The following is a 20,825-nucleotide window of genomic DNA, read 5'->3' as shown; positions in this document are numbered from 1 at the left end:
TTCCCCTCCTTACAGTTCAGCAACACATCCTTAAAATCATCATCATGAGCATATTGTGCTTTAATCGTTTCCAAGCCGAAAATTTTGCAATCAAGTTGGGACAGCATAGTGTAACGCCTAGACAAAGCATCAGCAATGACATTCTCCTTCCCTTTCTTGTGTTTGATGACATAAGGGAAAGATTCAATGAATTCAACCCATTTAGCATGCCTACGATTCAGTTTTGCTTGACTTCGAATGTGTTTTAAGGACTCATGATCAGAATGTATAACAAACTCTTTGGGCCACAAATAGTGCTGCCAAGTTTCCAAAGTTCGAACTAAAGCAAGCAATTCCTTATCGTAAGTAGAATAGTTCAAGCTAGGTCCACTCAATTTCTCACTGAAATATGCTACAGGCTTACCATCTTGCAGCAGCACGCCACCCAACCCAATTCCACTAGCATCACATTCAAGTTCAAATGTTTTATTGAAATCTGGAAGTTGGAGTAAGGGTGCATGAGTTAACTTATCTTTGAGCACGCTGAAAGCATCCTGTTGAGCTGCAGCCCAAGTGAAGGTTGTACCCTTCTTAGTGAGTTCATGCAACGGGGCTGCAATGGTGCTAAAGTCCTTCACAAAGCGACGATAAAATCCAGCAAGTCCTAGAAAGCTTCGCACTTGGGTGACCGTTGTGGGAACCGGCCAGCTGTGAATGGCTTCAACCTTGGCTTGATCGACTTGAATTCCCTGCGGTGTCACAACATAGCCAAGAAAAGAGACTCGATCTGTGCAAAAGGTGCACTTCTCAAGGTTACCAAACAAATGTGCATCACGGAGAGCATCCAAAACAGCACGCAAATGATCAAGATGGTCTTCTAGTGATTTGCTATAGATCAGAATGTCATCAAAATATACCACAACAAATCTGCCAATGAAAGCGCGTAAAACTTCATTCATTAATCTCATGAAAGTGCTGGGTGCATTAGTGAGACCAAAAGGCATGACTAACCACTCATATAGACCGAATTTAGTTTTAAACGCTGTTTTCCATTCATCTCCTAACTTCATGCGAATCTGGTGGTAACCACTACGCAAATCAATTTTCGAGAACACAATTGAGCCACTCAATTCATCAAGCATATCATCTAGCCTAGGGATAGGATGACGATATCTGATAGTTATGTTATTAATCGCTCGGCAATCTACACACATGCGCCAAGATCCATCTTTCTTAGGAACCAAAAGGATAGGAACAGCGCAGGGGCTCAGGGACTCACGCACGTAACCTTTGTCGAGCAATTCTTGCACTTGGCGCTGAATTTCTTTAGTTTCTTCAGGGTTGGTCCTGTATGGTGCACGATTGGGCAAGGAGGCCCCGGGAATAAGGTCAATCTGGTGCTCAATCCCACGAATTGGTGGCAGCCCCGGTGGCACCTCCTTTGGAAAAACATCCGCATACTCCTGCAAAAGTTTAGTGACAACAGGGGGCAAGGAAAGAGGTATGTCCTGAAGTGAAAACAAGGTTTGTTTGCAAATCAAGGCATAGCAAACAGCAGTGGTAGTATCAATCTCATCCAAATCAGATTTAGTAGCAATGAAACATGCCCCTTTCAGCTTGATCTCATTTCTGTTATCATGAACAGATTTGGCACTTCTCTTTTTGTGCTTCTCAAGTTCGTTTGCCACAATCTGATTTTCACTTTTAGCCTGTTCCTGATTCTTCATTTTACTAGCTCTAGTAAGTTCATCTTTTAAAATTGCTTCAGGAGACATTGGATGCAACACAATCCTTTTATCATGGTGTTGGAAGGAATACTGATTTGATCTACCATGATGCATAGAATCTTTATCAAATTGCCAAGGCCTTCCTAGCAGAATACTACATGCTTGCATTGGCACAACATCACATTCAACAACATCTTTATAGGATCCGATGGCAAGATTAATTCGCACAAGTTTTGTTACCTTTGCCTTACCGGTGTTATTCAGCCATTGAATGCAATATGGATGCGGGTGTGGTTGGGTGGTAAGCGCAAGCTTCCCCACCATGTCGCTGCTGGCCAAGTTGTTGCAGCTACCTCCATCGATGATCACTCGACACGAACGCTCTTTGATGACACACTTTGTTTGGAACAATGTGTGCCGCTGATTTTGCTCCGCTTTCTCCATTTGTGCGCTCAGCACACGCTGCACAATTAGGCTCTCATAGCGGTCGGCTTCAGCTGCATTAATATGTTCTTCCGAGCAGCCCTCACTTCCTGCATGGTCAGCCGCAAGCAATGCAAGTATATCTTCATCAAGTTCACTAGCAGATGAGTACTCACCATCATTTTTTACCACCAAAACACGCTTGCTTGGGCAGTCACGCATGACATGTCCAAATCCCTTGCAGCGGTGGCACTGAACATCTCTTGTTCTACCTGTGGATGCCACCGATGAAGTGGTTGCAGCAGGTTTTTGCGTTGTCTTTGCTGCTGAATTTGCAGGGTTGTCACGAGGCTTGTCGCTAGAAGGTGGGGCTGCTGTTCGAGCTGACGATGAATAAGGTGCAGCAACACGTCCAGTTGATGGAATGCTTGAGCGGGGCTGCGTGGAAAAATTCCTCCCTGCAGAAATGTTAGTCCTGGTACTTGCATGTCGTCCCTGCACTTCCCTTTCAGCTTTGCAAGCAAGATGGAACAAACGGGTTATGTTAGTGTACTCTTTATAAGCAAGGATGTCCTGAATTTCCCGGTTTAACCCGCCCAAAAATCTAGCCATAGCAGGTTCCACATCCTCCTCTAAATTGCAGCGTAGCATGCCCATTTGTAGCTCTTGATAGTATTCTTCTACACTTTTAGTACCTTGTTTTAACTGCTGCAGCTGGTTTAAAAGATCACGTGCATAGTAAGATGGAACAAATCTAGCCCTCATGATCCGTTTCAAAGCATCCCAAGTTTGTGGCGTGTTATTAGGATTTTTCTTGCCATGTTCTATCCACCAAACGGAAGCAAAATCAGTGAATTCACTAGTTGCAGCCCTAACACATGCATTTTCAGGAAAATCATGACAAGTAAACTTTTGTTCAACAGCCATCTCCCAAGTAAGATAAGCATCCGGATCATATTTACCATCAAAAGAGGGTATCTTAAATTTTATCTTACTAAAAGCAATGTCATTGTTATGTACCTCATGTGGACGCTGTCCACCCATACCTCGACGGTTACGACGTAGACGTCGCTGGGCTTGATCCTCAACTTCGGTGTCAGCAGCATAATCAGCACCTGAATTTTCTGCGCCGTCATCATTCTCTTGGCCACGTCCTCTATGCTGATCTTTCATCTTTGCGTGGAGCTCATCAAAGCGCCTTAGAAGAGCAGCGAGACTCTTGTCCACGCGAGCAACTGTCGTCTCCAAACCTGCAAGCTTGGTGTTGTTGGAAATCTGTGCGGCCTCCATTTGCCCAATCTTCTCATTTATCACCTGCAAATCATTATCAATTCCCAAGGTGTACTCCCTCACTTGCTTTTGAAAATGCTGTACGAGGCCTTTGGTGCGAGGTGTAAGCAGGCCTCCACCATCCTCATCCTCACTCCCTGCACCTGCCATGGTTAGCTTGCAGCAAACAAAGTCACAAGAAGTTGCCTACCAACTAAAGGAAATAGGTGGTGGAACACTATATGTTCACTCACACTTGTCCATTCAAGTTCTTACATGTTCTTACCAAGCAAGGTAGGAGGTGTCGGCAGCCAGCAAGAACAACACAAATGGTTACACAAGCACAACCTCGTGATGTAGTAGATAATTTGTGGAGCTATAGGTGGCTGCAAACAAAACAAATCAAGGTACAGCTAGAACCACATTAGTCAAAGCAAGTTGAATAGACATTCATTGATGGTCCTATGCTGGTCCTAGTGCCAAATCAAGCTAGAGACGTGAGCATGAACACAAATGTTGTCACACACCAAGACAGCAAGGAATGCAAGAAAACAACAGCTCTATTCCCTTCACTTTTTTTTCTCTTCTCTTCTCTTTCTTTTTTTTTGCTCTTTCTTTTTCAGGGGCTAAAACTCTTTTGAAATCCCAACAACCCAAACAAAGGGATTGCTGCACACAACTCCTTTGAAATCAGTTCCAACGTCTCAACTTTCAGACAGCAGGTCGCGAATCTCAAGTGGTATTGCGACGCGCTCAGAAGGAGTTAGGGGGCAAATTTTGATCTGTTGGAAAGAACACGAGATAAGCTTTCCAGATTATATTTAAACATTTGAATCGGACATGTAACACAAGATATAGGACTGTTTTCTTCCAGTGCTCAGATCTGGGAAGATGGATTCGTGGTGGCAGAAATGACAGCGGAAATATGAATAGATTTGGTGGATCTCGTGGTGACTAAAACGTGACCAGAACTCAAAACTCTAAAGATTGAACCACTAAGAACCAGCAACTAGCCCAAACAATGCAACTGAAAACTCAACAAGCAAAGAACTAAGCAGAACAGCAAAAGCTCAAACTTGTTGGTGGGATTTTCAGATCTAGCCTATTTTTGTGTAGTTTTCTGGACTGTAGGTAAAGGAATGGGTAGAATCTCTCACCGAAAAAAACTTTGCTCTGATTACCACATGATGGAACCCGCTGGGGTTTGCTCCCGATCTTTCGATGAGAGTGGGGGATAACTCGATTTGAGGAGGATCGACGTTGTGCTGCCCGACTACAACACCACAAGGGCTGCGCTGCGCCTTAGCGACAGTTACACCGCCTCCAATTTGTGTTGTTCTTGCTGTGCCAAGAACAACCTTGAACCTGCAAGCAAATTGAAGAACAAGCAAGAACAAGTGGACAAGCAAACAGCACACAGACCTTGCCCAAAGGATAAATCCGATACACACAAAGTTGGGGTTCTGAATCAAGCAAATCGGGTGGTCTAATCGACACACGCGTTTACAAGGAAGTAGCAGCAGCTAAACTTACAACCAAACAAAACCCAAGTCTCAAATGGTGGCTGCTGGTGGTTTATATAGGTGGGGGAGCAGCCAAGAGGCGTGGGGGGTGTAAACCCTAACTTAAAATGGGCCCCTAGTGGGCTGAACTAGATACAAGGGCCTCAGCCCAAGACTGGAAGACTGAACGTCATTTTGGCGATTCTGCTTAGCTCCTTTGGAATTTCATCTTGAGGTTGGATCCATCTGAAAGTAGACTTCAGGAGCTTTCCAACAAGTACTCATGGGCTTCAAACAATATTCAGAGCTAAGAGTTATGGCCTTCCGAAGTTGCCCCTTCCTGGAGGTCCGAACTGGTATGGTCCGATCTGATCATCCACACTCGCTTTCTTGTCGTGTTTGCTCTCCCTCCAATCTGGTTCATGTCCCAAGTTCCTAAGAATAAGAAAAGCATCACAAGAATTTAGTAGTACCCCATTCATGGATGATGGTTTATGGACAGCGAGGAACGAGTTTACCTGATAATTTAGCTCTCGTGCACGAGCTCTTGTCATTGGTCCTTGCTGCGTAGTAGGCATGGGTGTATCATTGGGAGGGATGTCCTCATCACCCGCGCGCCGCCAGTCGTCGTCGTGCTGCCTGCAAGTGCTGCAAGTGCATGCAAGTGGTGGGCGGTGGTCGAGGGGAGGTGCAGGGGATCTGCGCGAGCGGCGCGCAGGCGCAGTGGCTCTGGGCTCTAGCAGTGGTGGTGGGAGGTCGCACGGTGGCGGACTGGGGGCGGGCGGCGGACGCCTGTGCGGCTGTGCGGTGGCGCGGTCGGCGACGGCGTAGGCGGTGGCGGCTGGGGAGTGGGGAGGGGGTGTGTCGTGTGGTTGGGGGCTGGGGCGCTGGGCAGCTGGGTTAGGGTTAAGGGGTTCGGTTTGGTGGGCTGGGCCACAATCAATGAATAAACATACATGGGCTAGGCTGTATTTCGGGTAGTTCGGGTACCGTGGCCCAATACCCGAACTACCCGTAATAATTTCGGGTACTATGGGTTAGAACCCGAATTAGGGTTCGGGTTGTTCGGGTTCGGTCTCGGGTTTTTCGGATTCGGACTTCGGGTTTCGGGTATTTTGCCCACCCATACATGTGTGTGCGCGGGGCCGTTTCAGCGGGGTTTGGCCCGTTTCCGCATTGCATGCGCTACAGCTCTCCCAGTTGTAACCCTGCTTTTGGTGGGCAACCTGCTGCTGGGTGCTGGCAACGAACGGCCACATCCGGATGTCCATTGCGGTGGCAATGGTTGGTAGCCACTGAAACGTGATAGTAGAAACAGCTAGCGTTCCAGAGGCAGGAAGGCACTGGATTGATGTCCAAAAAAATAACACAAACCAACACTACTACAGAATATATCATCGCCAACGCCCCATCACCGCCGATTTGTTTCGAACCGGCGGTGATAGTCTATCACCGCCGGTGCCAAATGGTCCCGGCAGTGATGCTTACGTATCACCGCCGGTTCGTAATACGACCCAGCGGTGATGCTGTCGAGAGCATCACCGCCGGGTCGTATTACGTACCAGCGGTGATACGTAAGCATCACCGCCGGGTTGTAATATGACCCGGCGGTAATGTGTTCTCCACCTATTTTTTTCATTCTCCCCTCCCCCTCTCTCTCTCCGGTATTTTTTCCTCCTCCCCTGTGCCGGTCGGCTCGCCTCGCCGGCTTCTCGCAGCGCCACCACCGCGCGCCGCCATCGCCATCGCCATGGCCTCCTCATCCTCGCGCTTCCCTGCTCCCGCGCTCCCCTGGCTCCACTCCCAAGGCCACTGCCGAGCCCCCATGTCGCGAGACCCGCGTTGGCCGGCATCACCAGGGGCGCCAGAGCTGGTGCCCCTCTGTTTGTCAGCCCCGCCGCGTGCCGCACGGGAGGGCGGCGCAGGGGGTGGGCCCAAATATGCCGGGACTCCTCGCTACAGGGTCCACCCGGCGCCGACTCTCCTGCGCGGGAACAAGAGGATAAGAAGACGAGGGAGGCGGCGGCCGCGGTGGCAGCAGCACGGATTGCGAGTGGTAGCGGAGGAGGAGGTGGGAAGCTTAGCGACTGGACCACTTCCGTGCTCATCTTCGGCATCTGGGCGGGGCTCATGTACTACATCTTCCAGCTCGCGCCCAACCAGACACCGGTACGGGATTCAGTTCCTTCTTGCATTCTAAATTGTATCAGTATGCTCTGTTGTGAAATGTGGATTGGAATTCCCTTGCTACTACTTGTCAGTGACAATAATAGGCTTTAGTTTCACGCATTTACATAGCTTCTGTCTTCTGAAATCGATGCTCACTAGAGTAGCTTAGCATCACATGCTCTTGGCTGCGCTATCTGGCAAAATGTTATTATGTCCCATGATCTGGTTGCCCAGGCAGCACTGCTCCCTCCATGGCATCTCCACCCACCACCTATGGCTTTGATTGTATTGGCAGGGAAACAAGCCGTAATTCCTTTATCCTGGCCTAATATGTAGCTATCTATCCAAACACAGCAAACTAGGATGAACTTTTTTTCTTTTTTGAAGAAGTCAAACTAGGATGAACTTTGAAAGGAAACTTCTACAAGACTGAGAAGGTAGGTGGTTTTCAGTAGTTCTGCAGTATCTTAATTCTGCACCATTTCATATGTGATGTAATTGGCCAGGATCAACTAAGATAATCGTGATCAATAGATTTGTGGAATGCACGAAAGTCTTTGGTTGTTTGATTTGCATTACGAAATGCCGCCGTAGCGTTAGCACGGGCATTATACTAGTTTGAATAATAATTCAGTGCCAAGTTCCTACATATAGTATCATTGTTGTTATTGTGCCTTGCTTTTTTTTACTGCTTTGCCACTGATTGAGCTGAGTAGGACCACAGACACACTAAAAATAGGACAATGTTTTTTTACTGCACAAGCAATTAGGTGTCAGCAATACAACGATCTTGCATTGATATGGGTAAACTGGAAATAAGCAGACTGCCAGTGCAAAAGGAGGCCAGGGCATGACATCTTTTTTACTACAGAATGGATGGATGGTATTAGGCTGTTTGAATACCTACAGCCTGACAAAATGGATGGATGGTCTTAGGCTGATTGTATCAATTTGTGCAATGCAGGTGATTGTTGAGAAGGCTGAGAGAAGTGATATTCGTGACATCGACAAGAAAAAATCAGTTCTCAACTTCTCTACTAGATATCTGAAAATTATTTCTACTTAGGCTGAGAGAAGGCTGAGAGGTGATTGTATGGACTCTTTTGTTTAATCTCGATGTATGAGCTCATATGGTTGAATTCTGCTGCTATAATTATATATTATATATGTTGTACAAATGATACAATATTATTATATGAAAATATTTTTTTTATGGGAAAAAGGTCTTCACCGCCGGTTCGTGTCTTTAACCGGCGGTGTTGATGTCTCCATCACCAACGGTTCCAGATACGAACCGGCGGTGATGGTGCACATCACCAACGGTTCTGGAACCAGCGGTGATGGTCCCGCTATCACCAACGACTTAAATCCAACGGTACCAAAAACCATTGGTGATGTACTTTTAGAACCGGCGGTGATAGGGGTGGCTGTAGTAGTGCAATTTGCTACCATCCAATTGTTTCCACATTGGCTAGCGGAGAATCTAATAATTGGTTGACTCTTGGAGACCTACACCGAACAGGCCGGTGGTGTTAAGGTTTTGGGAGATGTGCGTTATTAGGATTAGGAAAATATTCAATTTACCCCTTCAAATATAGCTAGAATCTGAATAACCCCATCTTACTATTACTAATTGGAGGCTCCTTTGAAGTCTGCATATGAAGCCACCTATGATCCTAAGTGGACACTATAAAAAATAGAAAAATCCTATAAATTCTCACAAAAATCAGAAACATCTAGCCATCAATCTAACAAATCTAACTATAATAGCCATCGGATCTGTTATCTTTCCTTATAAATTACCCACATCTGCCATAAGATAGACTAAAGTAACCCCCTTAACATGTATCCAGGGGCGGAGGGCCTGTTATGGCCCGGTATGGCGCGCGTCATACCTAAAGGCAAAAAAAATTTTTTACCCCCACATTTTTCAGCCCAGCCCAACCCAACAAGCGACTCGGCGACTCCGAGGCCCGAGCTGGCGAGCTCTGCTGTCCGCCTGTCCGCGACTGGCGACTCCGAACCCTAGCCGAGTAGCCGCCTGACCGCCTCCCCGCTGCCGCACCGCCGCCCGTCATCCACTCGTGACTCGTCCGCCCCTGGTAACCGCGCGCGCTGGCGTACGTTGCTGACTGACGGGCTCCCTGTTCTCCCGGCGCGGCGGGCGGCCTCCGTGTGGCTGGACTGGACCAGCGGCGCTGCGGGTGTGCGCGGACGGCGGCGCCAACCGCGTCTTCGACGGCGTGCCGGAGCTGCTCCCAGGCCAGGACATCGGCGAGGTCCGTGCGAGGTAGAATGCCATCTCTGTTCCGAGTCTTGCTGCGACACCAAGCGTGCCCAGCGTGTGCTTGATGCAATGCTCGGGGAGAGTCAACAGTGGTGTTCTATGCCAACGTTGCCTGCTCTGCTGTGTGCATATCTGATCCTGGACAAGTGGAATTAATTTTCTGGTATCTGCCCGTAGAGCGGAATTAATTTTGTTTTGGCTCTGCAAAAATCAGATACTACTGATGCTGCTGCTGGCGTTGGCTGGCACTTCTCGGTAAAACGGCAGCTTATTGGCTAAGATCTGCATTGGTGTTAGTAGTGGTTACTGCATTCACTTAGCTATTTGCTATATCATGAACGAATATGCTTAAGCCGCAATAAGCTCTTTCCTGTAAAGGCAAAAGTTTGAAGCCATATATATTACTTTATATTTGCTGATTCCTGGTGATTTGTTTACTAATTTATGCTCATTCACACTGCTTTCAGGCAAACCACTGTTTGTTGGTTCCTCAATTCTTCACCTAGCACTTCGGTTGGCAGTTTCAGTTGTCAAGGTACTTAGTACTTACCACTTACTTCCTGAGGTATTATCGTAAATGAATTGTGGTTACAAAACACAATATGCTTATGATTTACATTCTTTGATTCCATTTTACCTTTTCTAGACAGCGCCTCGGCCCTCGGTCACTCGGTGGCTCGCCGGCTCGCCGCCTCCCTCAATCCTCAATGGACTCCGGCAGCGGCAGCAACAAAAAGGGAAAAAGAAAAGCAATAGGATATGGAAGAGGTACCAAATAGATTAATAGAAGTATTCAAAGTCTCAAATTCAAATAGATGTAGAACTTGAGGTAAAGGTGCTAATTTACTTCAATGCAATATCTTGTTTTGCAGATCTGAAGAGCTACTTTAGCCAAGGGTCTAGCAGCACTCCAAGTACTCATGGAAGTGGAGTTGGTCTTGAGGCATTGGAGAGGGAGGAGGTGGTGCTGCAAACTCAAGTAGAGAGCACTGATGCTGTAGCAGTACCAATGCCAGTTGAAGATGTTGAAGGTCAACCCGGTGGTGGTGTGAACTCAAGTAGAGAGAAAACTCAAGATAAAGATGCAAGTGATCAAGGTATAATAACTAATCCGTGATGAGAACCCGTATGCTTTCTATATCTATTGTTTTGCTCACCAATTGCAGCTCGTTGTGTTTTCGGTCTCCAGATGTTGTTCATCCATGGAAGATTTTTTTGACTATATCAACATGATTGTGAACAGCACTAGTGCATCTTGTAAGAGGAAGGATTTGTTGCTTGATAATCATCGTACACAGCTTTTGGGTAGGTTGGAGAGTGGAGAAATTTCCTCTGGTAGAGGACAGCATCAAGAAACATCATTGGCTAGGCCTGGAGATACAAGATGGGGATCTCACTATAAGACTTTGCTTCGTATTGAAACAATGTGGGATTCAATAATAGAAGTTCTGTCAGTCATACATGATGATCAACGTAATCCATCAAGGGCAGGCGGTTTGGTGCATACCATGGAGTCTTTTAGCTTTGTCTTTATCATGAAGATGATGTTGCAAATCCTTCGCATAACAAGTGACCTATCTTCTCTCTTGCAAAAGAAGGATCAAAATATTGTTGAGGCTATGTCTTTGGTCATTGATGTAAAAGCACGTTTGGTCAACTTGAGAAGTGAAGGTTATGAGCCATTACTTGATGAAGCCAAAGAATTTTGCTGTGAGAATGATATCCCAATACCAAATATGGAAGATAATGTACCAAGATTTGGTCGATCAAGAAAAGGAGGGAGAAACAATATCACTCAAGATCATTACTTCCGTGTTGATACCTTCTATGCTACAATAGATGCTATTACAACAGAGTTTGATCATCGATTCAATGAGGTATCTTCGGAATTGCTTACTTGCTTTGCATGTCTTGATCCAAGGGAACCATTTTTAAGTTTGATGTGAATAAGCTTGCTCGCCTCACGGAGATATATTTAGATGACTTCTCTTTTGATGATCGAAAAAAAAATAAAAGATCAATTACAGACCTTTCTTATCCATGTAAGGAGAATTGAGGAGTTCAGAGTTTGTCAAGATTTTGCAAGCCTAGCACTAAAAATGGTTGAGCTCAACAGACATATGATGTTCCCATTGGTTTATCGCCTAATTGAGTAGGCATTGCTACTACCAGTAGCGACCGCATCGGTTGAAAGGGCTTTTTCAGCCATGAAGATAATTAAAACTGAGTTGCGGAACAAGATGTCTGATGGTTGGCTTAATGACTTAATGGTTGTGTATATTGAGAGGGAGATATTTAAAGGAATTGATCTTCAATCTATCAAAAAAGCATTTCAAGTGAAGAAAGATAGAAATATGAAATTGCCGAAGCATCCTAAACGCATCCGGACTGAACGCAACTAATAAATTTATCGGTATATCTCATATTACATTTAATATTTTAACTCTAATGTTTCACTACTAATTTATGTTTTCTCTTTGTTTAACAGCTTATTTTGGTCCCGTTGTTGATTTGATGTGTAATCTACATGTTTTTCTTCATTTAAGGTACTTCTAAATGATGGTCTTGTTGTGAACTTTTATTTTCGTACAATATATGAATGTGGTCTAGAAATGCACCGCCACACCTAAATTTTTGGTTGTCCTCCGCCACTGCATGTATCTAAATTACCCACCTCTGCCATTATATAAAAAATCTAAAGTAACCCCCTAATCTTCATGTAAATTACCCACCAATGCCATTATAATACAGATAACCCTCTTAATTTTCATATAAATTATCCAATTATATCATTATTACTAGTTAAATTACTCCTAAATCTGAATCTAAATTATAGGCTCCTTTGAAGTCACCTAGCATCCTAAGTGGATACTCCAAAAAATTAGAGAAATCCGGATACTCTAAAAAAATAGAGAAATCCTATAAATTCTCACAAAAATCAGAAACATATAGCTATCAATCTAACAAATCTAATTATAATAGCCATAAGATCTGTTATATTATCTTATAAATTACCCACATCTACCATTATGAAGATAGACTAAACTAACCCCCTAAACATGTATCTAAATTACCCACCTCTGCCATTATATAAAAAATCTAAAGTAACCCCCTAATCTTCATGTAAATTACCCTCCAATACCATTATAATATAAATAACCCCCTTAATTTTCATATCAATTATCAAATTATATCATTATTATAAGTTAAATTACTCCTAAATCTGAATCTAAATTATATTATTATAATAGAATATTAAAATGCGCCACTATAAATTCTAAATTACTATTTCTATCATTACTAATATTATTGTTTGTATGAAAATACTACCCACAATATTTGTCACATGTAAATTACCCACCAATGCCATTATAATACAAATAACCCCCTTAATTTTCATATAAATTATTCAATTATATCATTATTACAAGTTAAATTACTCCTAAATCTGAATCTAAATTATATTATTATAGTAGAATATTAAAGTGCGCCACTATAAAATTCTAAATTACTATTTCTATCATTACTAATATTATTGTTTGTATGAAAATACTACCCACAATATTTCTAACCATGTATTCATAAATGATGAAAGAGATAAGACTACCAATTTAAAAACAAATAGTTCAATAGAATATATATATATATATATCAAATAAATTTGGAGGTGTGATGCAAAATAAAATATATCATAACTAGATAGTAATAAATATATATTTTAGAGTATGTGTTAGAATATTTAATTGCTAAAAAAGAGCATAATTATAATTATTGATCTCATTCTTATATTAATTTTAATTAGTTCGTGCGGGAGCACGAGTTGCCATCGGATCTGTTATCTTTCTTAATAAATTACCCACCTCTACCATTATGAAAATAGACTAAATAACTCCCTAAATATGTATCTAAATTACTCACCTCTGCCATTATAAAAAAATTTAAAGTAACCCCCAAATCTTTGTGTAAATTACCCACCTATGCCATTATAAAAATAATACAAATACTCCATTAAATTTGCATATAAATTATCCATTATGATTATTATTATTACAAGTTAAATTCCTCCTAAATACGAATCTAAATTATATAATTATAATAAAATATTAAAGTTCTATCATTATTAATATATTTTTTATATTATTTTTTATATAAAAGATTACCAACGATATATGTCACCATGTTTTCATGTATGATGGAAGAGACAAGAATACCAATTTACAAACAAATAGTTCAACTACATATATATCGAATACATATGGAGGTGTGATGCAAAATAAAATCTGTTGTAACTAGATAATGATAAAATTATATTTTAGAGTATGTGTTAGAATATTCAGATAAAGAAAAAGAGCATGAGGTAGATAATTATAATTATTGACATCATTCTTATATTAATTCTAATTAGCCCATGCGGAAGCATGGGTTGCTAATGCAAATAATTCCGACAAACTCTAGAAAAAAAGGGCATTTACTTATCGTCGTAAACCTAATTGGTTACTTCCAATTACATAAATCAATAGTTCAATACAATAATTTAGTTCATTTTACCTCATTATACAATTTGTCTTTTTTTTTCTCTATACACAAGTTGAATTTTAATTTCAAATTTTGCTGGGTAGTGGACATCACAATGCGTATTTAAAAATTATAATTTCTTCATCGTTATTTGTCATATAATTTTGAACTGCAATGATTAATGTATTTTTAAATATTGTGACCTATCAAAATAATGATGAAAAAGTATGATGTATTTTTATAACATGTATTATGATGTGTACTATTGTCTTGTAAAACTTCAACTTAAAACTCCTTGTATGCATGGAGAAATCAAAACAACAAATTATATTAGGGGGTAATCTGAACCAAAGAGTAGTTTGGTGGGTAAAATAAACCAAACGATACTTTAGGGGGTTATCTGGACTTTGGCTATAGTTGAAGTGAGTAATTCCGGATTTGAGAGGTGCTCATGGGATTGGAAGGATGTGCTCTTTAAATTAAACCATTTTCGCCGATGTTCTTGGGACAACCACTAGAGATTTTTTTTTAAAAAAAATTATCCTTGTCCCCATCTTAAAGTCACAAAAATATAATTCAACTGACTAATGCAAAATTAGCAAATGACCGAACTCGATTAGGTCAGTTTGTACTTTCTAGAATTCATACGAGGTTTATTTTATCTAACCCCCGCCTTATTTGACCCTTTCTTGTGAACTATCACTAATTTCTTTTATTTTCTAGAAAAATGTATTTTCCACCCCCACCTTAAATATTGTAACAGAATGGTTTTTGTTCATTACATTTGGATTTATGTGGACCAATCCCTTAACTATTTAAACTGGTACGGTACACTAATCATCTCTACCTTGTCTTAACAATGGTCCACATAATTATTTGAGTAGTCACTGCTTAATTAGCCACATATTATGTTTATAGCGAATAAGTTTCTTCATGCGCACTTATTATACTAACAAGGAAATTAAAAGATTGTTACCCAAATATTATATATTTTGGATGTTGAGTTGAATAAATCACTATAACATAGTTTGATGCAAATTTGTTTCGTTAATTTTCAGCGGTGGTCATGATGGCTTCAGGGGAAGATCGAGGATATGGGAGTCACCAGGGTCAGTTCGGCGTAAGAAGGTGCAACCTCCTTGAGTCGTGGGAGATGACAGACGGAGCATAGCTTCAAGTCTACAAGCCATGCATGGTTTAGATTTTTTCATGGTAGAGCACATACTCAACTTCATCTACTATTAAGACATGGCTATAAGCAGTGATTAGTCAAATGATTGCAGGGTCTAAACTGCAGTTAGATAACGTACTAAATAATTAGAGAAATTTTACAATGATTGAAAAAAATAGGAGCCGTCCATCTGATAAAATCATATGGTGTTGAAGGTAGGAAATACATAAAAGTGCCTAAGATAAACAGCCTGTTCGGCTGCACTAATCAGCCAGGGCTGATTCACTGTAGTGGCTGGGCTACAGTACTTCGTCTGGTATGCTACAGTGTCGCAGGGTCCAGCCAGCCAACCAGCCACGGCTGGTATTCAGCTCAGCCGAACAGGGCGAAAGTATCTGGTGCTTTCAAAATGTGGGACCAAGTACCAAAAAGTGATACCGAATACTAATATAATTTAATTTTTATAAATACTTTCCATAGATTAATGGTTAGATAAAAGTTTAAGGTAAAAGTATCTGAAAGTACACATTAGTACTTTACAATTATTGTAAAAGAGCTTGTTAAGCTAGCAGAGGTATGGGTACATATTGTACATGGTTAATTAGTTAAAGTGTTGATTTGTATCAATTGAAATAAAAGGGATGAAAGTTTTCGCGACACTTCAGGAACGAAAAAAATATAGTTTTCATCAGCTTTTTTTCAATTTCCTTCATTCCAGACACATGTCCCTATACTCCACCTTGATGTAATTTGCATGTGAAATGTGGACACAGTTCAAACAACAAAAAGTATTTGGTTCATTTGTTCCATAGCTTCCAGCATGGTATATATATATGTACTAACAGTGCAAACATGAGAACTTGTACACGTTTGACGTTTGCCTTGGTGGTGACTTGAGCTGGCAAATTTCGCCATATATATATATATATATATATATATATATAAGATGAAATTTGTATTGTACACACATATACATGTCAATGAATCCACAACCTTGCCACGAGGTCGACGACAATCTTGTTCACGCGGGAAGACGAAGCAATTCGATCAGAGCAGCAGCGTCACACATCAGCGCGCGCATCCTCCGGCTCCAGGGATACCCAGCCCGAGCCAGTGCCCGGCGTCTCCTTGGTGCTTCCCTTTCATGGCACACGGTGCCTCCTGCCTGGCATACGGCGCCCGGGCGTGGAGCCTGTCCCGCCTCTTCTGCATGAAGCGCTGCAGCGACGCCTTCCTCGCCACCGGGGCGTCGGCCGGCCAGTCCCGCCAGGCGGCGGCGCGCGCCAGCTCGGCCGCCCTGTCCGCCGGGACGTCGTCGAACACCAGCACGCGCCCGCCGTAGCTGATCTTGAGCTGTCCCTGCCCCGGCGCCGCCTGACTCGTCTCTTCTTCCCTGGCGGCGGCGGCGTCGTCGGCGGGCGCCACGTCGGCCCCCGGCATCAGGAGCATCGTGCACGCCGCCGCGGCCTGCGCCGCCGCCGCGGCGTTCCTGGCCGCGGCCTCGTCCTTGACGCAACGGCTGAGCACGCCGCACGCCACCGTGAACCGCCGCCGGCCGCCGCAATCCGCCATGTCTGGAGCTGATTCGTTCCGGTGCAGTTTGCAGCTGTTGGGTCTCGTACGTACGTGCGCGCGTTGGCTGCTAGTATTGGTGGCTTCCGTTCGGCTGGATGCCCCGATGGCGTGGCTTTATAGCTGCCTAGCTAGGCTGGAATGAAGCAGGCAGGAGTGCGTGTGCTCGTGGGGGCTGCCAAACAGGGCGGGGGGAACGTGGGATTCCGAGGAAAACCGGCATATTTTAGTGGGTCGCCAACTCGCACGACATGACGAGGGCAGATGACGGGTGGTTCCGGCGGTGGAGAAAATGGCCGCGTTTTGGCCGTGCGTGCGTGGGAGCCGGCCGTTTCCGGCCGGGGTGCCAACAGCTTACAGCTAGCTGAGGTGCTCTTGCTCATCACGATGGAATTGAGCTCGCTGGCTGGCACCAGCAGGGACGTCTTACGCCGCGTTAATTTGGTGGCATGGAGAGGGCTCTAGGCAAATGCCAAGTCCCTGATTTAAACCGTTTCAGGCTTGAGCAACTGTGAGTAAAATTATACTTTCGGAAATTATGTATGGCATTTATTCGACCAGGTCTGTAGAGAATATGTGAACTGATAGTTTGTACTACGTTAAAAATTACAGAAAGAACATGTAAATCACGCTGAAGACTGAAGGTGACATGGGACGTCGAAAGATAACCAACAAAGGTGCTCCAACAGGCCCAATATCATCTCCACCCACGACTCAGCTCAGCATATGCTTTCTTTTTATATATTTCTAGATCTGATCTGAGTACAAATTGTAACATCTCACTAGCACAGAAACCCCTTTTATCCCAGTTCCAAACCCCATTTTGTCCCGGTTTTGGAACCGAGACTACGAATCCGAGACAAAAGATCCAGATTATTAGTCCCTATTCCCACAACCAGGACTAAAAAGTCTAGGCAATGCAAAAATATTTACTCCGCATCCAGAAGTCGAACTCATGACATCTTGCCTCGTGTATAGGTTTCTTACCATCCCACATACACAGCCCACATGACACTAGTTGGAATGCTATCCTTTTAAAACAATCCATGGAACCCCTTTAGTTCGGATTGGTGTTACCAACTGGGACTAAAACATCCTTTGGTCTCGGTTAGTAGCACCAACCGAGACTAAAGGGTTGCCCTTTAGTCCGGGTTGGTGTAACCAATCGGGACTAAAGGGTTTGGCTCTTTAGTCCCAGTTGAAGCCACCAACCGGGACTCAGACTAATCCAATCGGCCTACGTGATCGGATCACGAGAGGCAGCTAATTGAGATAGATCCAAGCTGGATAAATTATGACAAAAGCTTAAAATAAACCAGATTAAACGGATTAACTTAGCATGATCTAAGAAGATGTCAATAACTTGTCGTAAGAACTTAGAGCAAACCAGATTAAATTGATTAACCTAGTTAGATCTAAGATAGTACCGATAACTGATGATAAAAGTGACAACAAGCTAGAATAACGGATCAATTAACCTAACAGATTGATAACTTTTATTGGTAAGTTGGTGAACAAGCCAGACCCTGCTGGACGGATTCAACTCGCTCGATAACTTGAGCGATATAGATAGAGGAAGAAGCGATGCACCGTCAACTTGTCCTATCAACGCAATTCAACTTGGAACTTACCAACAAACGATGAACATGCCTGCCGAGAAGAACTCGTAAAGAGAAAATCTACTACAACTATGGTGAAGCCGCCTATGAGAAAAGCAGATGTGATGAATATAAAGCTTTTATTTGGATGTGGTTGATCAAAGTTTACATATGCCGGAGGTCTGCTATTTATAGTCTAAACCTAGACCTCGTTGCCGATACGACCAGATTACAACTTAACTACCAAGAAATAAAACTTGCCAAAATGAACAATACAAAATCTAAATGGTAACTTGCTGACGTAGCCTCGTCAGCTCCTTCCTTGACTCCATCAGTTACCACACCTATCATGGCCCACAGGCACGAATCACTTCTGCTTCTGACTTATCTTGGTGTCGGCCCGCTTCTTCATCAGCTGCCAATCATTTGACAGGTTCTAAAAAATGGTGTCAACACATTCTTTGCGTCGAGTGAGAGGAGTTGTTCCTCTAGCTTTTGCAAGTGCTCTCGCTCCTCGTTCTTTATTCTTTGCCGACTTCTGTACGATTCGATGTACTCCTTGAACCCATACTTCTACGGAACCACGCCTTTGCCTCATGTCTGTCCTGGATGTTCATGATTCTCAAGGGTGTAAGTCAACTCGTCCTTTTCTCTATCAGATTGTAATGTTCCCTGGGCAACTATTTGTATGGCCTCCTGTAGTCTATGGGCTGCTCGCTGAATTTTTTGGCCATAAATGCAGGCCCCAGTCATTGGGTCCAAGCTTCCGCCATGACCATAAAAGCAGTTCTTTGACCGTTCTGGCCAGTTCATATTCACAGGTGTTATACCTCTGTCAATCAGATCCTACTTCATCTTCTCCCACTTTGGTTTTGCCATCTTGTAGCCACCTTGCCCTAGAGTGTGATGATATACTTTATTCGAGGCATTTTCCTTGGCCTTTACCACCCTCTACATCCCAAGCTCGGAACACTTGTATTGCACAAATGCATCCCGGTGGTCCTTTTTCTTTTAAAGCTCCGCGGTAAAATCTGGAGTGATCCCTTTCTTGATATAATTTTTTTTGTCAATTTTTTCTTAAATGTCTGCAGCTTTTCGGTCATCTTGCTCAAGATCCAGCACTTAATTGGTTCTTCTAATTCAGCTAGAACCATGAAGCTCTTCTTTAGCTCCTACCAAAGCTATTCCTTTTCTCTTTCAAGTACCGCATCCCTTTGCTCACTTGGATTGTTAGTTTTCCATAACCTAAAGCACCTAAAGCTGATCGGGATGTGGTCCCTTACAATACATCCGCATTATCTTACGTATTTCTTTGCGGCTGCTTCGAGAGCGATCGTTCGCCATTTGGAGCCATTTCTGTTATAATGTATCGCCCTTCCAATTTCTCAGACGGCCCTGGTTTCGTTCTTTTAGGCTTCTCGGATGATTCAGAGGGCTAAAAAATGCATATAAATAGTGATTATCACTACTCATTGTAAATATGATTTAAATAGAAAGCTTTGCTATTATAATTAGTGACATGTATATTAGCTTTTTGGTTTGCATTATCGTCTTGTTCATTTGCATATTGAGGTATATGTCGGTATTGGTGGCATCATTGGCTTGTTCATCTTTGATGGCGGCGGCATCCCTACCTCTTGCAATCATATTCATCATAAATTGATCATCATCTTGATCATGTCGCGAGTCCATGTTAACTAACAATTGAATACAAATAAGGTAATTAAGAAAAATGAAATTATTTTTAAATTCAAATTGTGTATAAAGAACCCTAAGTTGTAGCCTTATAAAATTTTCTTGAAATTTTTCTAGTCACTAAAATAATATACAATTTTCTAGAAAGATTTATTTCTACAGACAGTTCAACTAAGTTTCTGTGCCTTATATTTTGCCAACATGGTCATACTCTCTAAGATAACCTCTGGTAAAATCATCAAAATTTTCTATGCGCGGAAACTAATTATCTTGTTTTAATGCATTTATTCATGGCAAAAATTACTTGAGCAAGTTCCACTAGAGAAAAAAGTTCTAAACATTTTATACAGAATCTCGGCATTAGTACAATAGTACTGTAAAGTTTCTCCACATGAATCACATTAAAAAAGCTAGAACAAATAACTCTATTTATCCATGGTATAGAGCAAGATCCAATAAAATCTATAGCTAGATATGTCCTCTGGCCTTGAAAATTTTACATAGAGCTAAAATCATAGCTTCTAATCCACAGTATAAAAATCACTACCAAAGCATGCCTATAACATGAGATACAATCAATGGATAATAAAACTAGTTCTTAATCTAGAGCTACAAATATGTAGAAATTGAACATGATAATGTAATCAAAGTTGTAGATCTTGTTGCAATGATTCCTGAACATTTTAGTTTGCATTTTTTTCGATTTTTCTATGATTATATATCGATTTTACATGTTCACTTATTTGGATTCAAAACTTGAAACTAAGGTTTACAGAGGGGTCCCTAGGTTCAATTATTTGAGGGCTCGCGATGTGGCCCTTGGCCATGGCTGCGGTGGGCAAACCAATACCCAGCGAGGGGGCTCACCGTTTGTCGGTGTTTAGCCGCAAAGTCTGCTCAAGGATACTCTTAGCAGTA

The 20,825-nt window shown here is 42.7% G+C and overlaps 2 protein-coding genes and 1 long non-coding RNA gene across 3 annotated transcripts; 1 reads left to right on the top strand and 2 right to left on the bottom strand.

The window, feature by feature from the left end:
- Positions 1 to 1,841: 1,841 nt before the first annotated feature.
- LOC120688978 lies at positions 1,842 to 3,569 on the bottom strand (the record flags this gene model as incomplete). The annotated part of the gene is made up of 1 exon (XM_039971320.1): positions 1,842 to 3,569. A coding segment is annotated over exon 1 (1,728 nt), but the record flags the coding sequence as incomplete, so codon positions are not given.
- A 5,548-nt stretch (positions 3,570 to 9,117) lies between these two features.
- Positions 9,118 to 11,913, top strand: LOC120692893. The gene is made up of 6 exons (XR_005682776.1): positions 9,118 to 9,359; positions 9,824 to 9,891; positions 10,003 to 10,124; positions 10,229 to 10,453; positions 10,546 to 11,769; positions 11,845 to 11,913. It is a non-coding gene; the product is annotated as an uncharacterized LOC120692893 (long non-coding RNA).
- A 4,096-nt stretch (positions 11,914 to 16,009) lies between these two features.
- Positions 16,010 to 16,682, bottom strand: LOC120692851 (protein TIFY 11e-like). Its single transcript, XM_039976246.1, has one exon. It carries the CDS (start codon positions 16,612 to 16,614, stop codon positions 16,111 to 16,113), a length of 504 nt encoding a protein of 167 aa, XP_039832180.1. The 5' UTR covers positions 16,615 to 16,682; the 3' UTR covers positions 16,010 to 16,110.
- Between the last annotated feature and the right edge of the window lie 4,143 nt (positions 16,683 to 20,825).

The sequence above is a fragment of the Panicum virgatum genome, chromosome 9N (assembly GCF_016808335.1).
Source record: "Panicum virgatum strain AP13 chromosome 9N, P.virgatum_v5, whole genome shotgun sequence".
NCBI lineage: Eukaryota > Viridiplantae > Streptophyta > Magnoliopsida > Poales > Poaceae > Panicum > Panicum virgatum.
The sequence above is the reverse complement of the archived record's forward strand: the minus strand, read 5'-3'. Positions and strand labels throughout refer to the sequence as shown.